General features: G+C 30.6%; 1 protein-coding gene across 1 annotated transcript in view; it reads right to left on the bottom strand.

Moving 5' to 3' along the window:
* LOC107637782 (protein SULFUR DEFICIENCY-INDUCED 1-like) overlaps positions 264–2,309 on the bottom strand; it is a 4,421-nt gene continuing 2,375 nt past the window's right edge. The window contains exons 3-4 of the mRNA XM_016341103.2: positions 1,583–1,738; positions 264–949 (exon numbers count right to left, since the gene is read on the bottom strand). Of these exons, the coding sequence (XP_016196589.1) occupies positions 545–949; positions 1,583–1,738 (561 nt within the window). The 3' untranslated portion in view covers positions 264–544. The remainder of the gene's footprint in view (positions 950–1,582; positions 1,739–2,309) is intronic.

The raw sequence follows: 2,309 nt of genomic DNA, 5'->3' as shown, positions 1-2,309 counted from the left end.
GGATCCGATTTAGATGATGTTTGCACAACTACTACTTTAACCAAAAGCAATAACTAGTTAGCCCAGAATCTTCTTTTTGAGATTCATAAGTGTTCCAATGTTCCAATATTGCTGTTTTTGTGTTTCATGACATTTGACCAAGCTGCTTTTTTATTCTCAAAATTGATATTCATGAATCATGATCACTCTTAATAAGCATAAAAAAAATAAAAATAAAAAAGTAAAAGAGTATTATCATAGATGATTGTTTTTGCACCTGAAACTATGTAATAAAATGAATTTCATATCATACCATCAATCTTCTATCCACAAAGATGGTGCTTATTATTGGAACGCTTCATATCTATTATTCATCTAACAAGATACAAGCAAAGCTTATTGGTTTCATTGCTTCCCTCACCATTTTAAGAAGACAAAAAAGGGTAGAGGAAGCACAAACTACGTACTAAGAATAATAACAACCTATGACACTAATATAGTAATATATACAAACATGACACAAACAATAATAAAAAGAAACATATAACCTAAGATTGAGAATTAACTAACATGCCAATTGATCTCTAAAGGAAGAGATTTCCTCAAATATAGGAAGCCTTCTGGATCTGTTATTTGATCCCCATGCAGTGAGCAATTCATCTATCCCTTTGACAAAGTCATCATCAAGGCCCAAATTATCCAGATATTGTGATTGAGGGAGATTTGAATTCAATTCCAAAAGCAACTCCTCTGCTCTTTTCTTGGACTTGGTTTCATCGGAGCCAGGAAGCTTTTGATGCAAGACATGTTCAAGAATGTAATAGGCTTCTTCATAACGGGATTGTCTCATGAGGCACACCACCAAGTTGCAAGCCTTGTTGGCGTCAGCATCTATCATTTGGGCTTTCTTGAATACAACCTCCGCCATCATGTAGTTCTCCTTTTGCATGTAGGCCCACCCCAAATTTCCCTAAAAATATATATAGAATAAAACACAGTTAGAATTGCCCTCTACTATTTTAGTTAAAACAAATAAAACTTGTTCATGGATAGCTATTATTTATATTGTATGTTTTCTTCTATAACACCACTCATGCATGAGGTTCTTTTCAATTCAAATCATGAGTTTCTGTCCATCCATACTTTATGTTGAAATTTAATTTAGTTTTTTATTTAAAAAATATGGGGCCACAAGATTAAGCTTTATACTCTTTTATCATCAGAAATTTTGAAATTATATCATAGGATTATTTGCTTCAAAAATTTAAATTATTAAATTAAGATACATTAATAATTCAATTCATACCTGTCCACCAAGAGACTACTCGGACGTGAAGGATGAATAATGCACAAATCCAATCATACTTTCAACATTAAATTCTATCCTATCATTATTGTAAGGTAGATTTTTTTGCCCACTCACTCAAAAATAAATAAAATGCAAAATTATTTCGCACAAGGCACGCATCACCAATTTTAATGCATATTTTGCCTTTCTGTTTTTATTTTCATTATTATGATGTCAATTTTTATATTATTAATTTCAAATTTCCAATCAAATCGAAATAAAAACAAAATATGTATGATGTAATATGAAAAATACCAATAATCTTGCAGTTTCTTGCTTGATAGAAACTTGGAACTTTTTGCCATGAGAGCGAGCAGTCCTTGTGGTCCTTCCATTGAAGGCTTCACCTTGGTAGATTAGTCTTAGCTTTCTCTTCAGCAACTCAATTTGCTCATCAATTCTTCCACATTTCTGTCTTTCACGAACACTCAATTAGATTATTCATCATTTGTTTATTAATTAACTAAATCTCTATTAAGATGTTACTTTGTAACAACATGAAATGACATATATGATTATCCTTTTTACTCTTCAGAATGATAAACAAATCATAATATTGAATATGAGGAGTGCTAGGGCCAGCAACTTTTGTGATTTGTAGCCATCGAATAACCACTAATAATAATTTTAATGGTGTGAGATTTCTTCCAATGACTCACTTTTATTTACTGATTACATGCTGGTCAAAATTTAATAAAGTTACTGGTCCCTAGACTTTACCATTGAGTATATCACAAATTAAATTTATCAATTAATTATGAAATCTATTAAGATGTCACTTTAAATAATACATATATTGTTCTTAAGCCATTGGACATACACATAAAAATTAGTGAATTTCATACAGTGGTGAATTTAACAGGAGCCTTGGCCCCTCAGATATTCAAATAACCTAATATGTTTTTATGAGAATAATTTTTGTTGTTCTTTATACTTGAAAGTTTAAATTTAGAAAATAAGAAATTCAAAATTCTTTACAACT

The sequence above is a fragment of the Arachis ipaensis genome, chromosome B04 (genome assembly GCF_000816755.2).
Source record: "Arachis ipaensis cultivar K30076 chromosome B04, Araip1.1, whole genome shotgun sequence".
Taxonomy (NCBI): Eukaryota; Viridiplantae; Streptophyta; class Magnoliopsida; order Fabales; family Fabaceae; genus Arachis; species Arachis ipaensis.
Note: the sequence above shows the minus strand (reverse complement) of the source record. Positions and strands in the feature narration are given on the sequence as shown.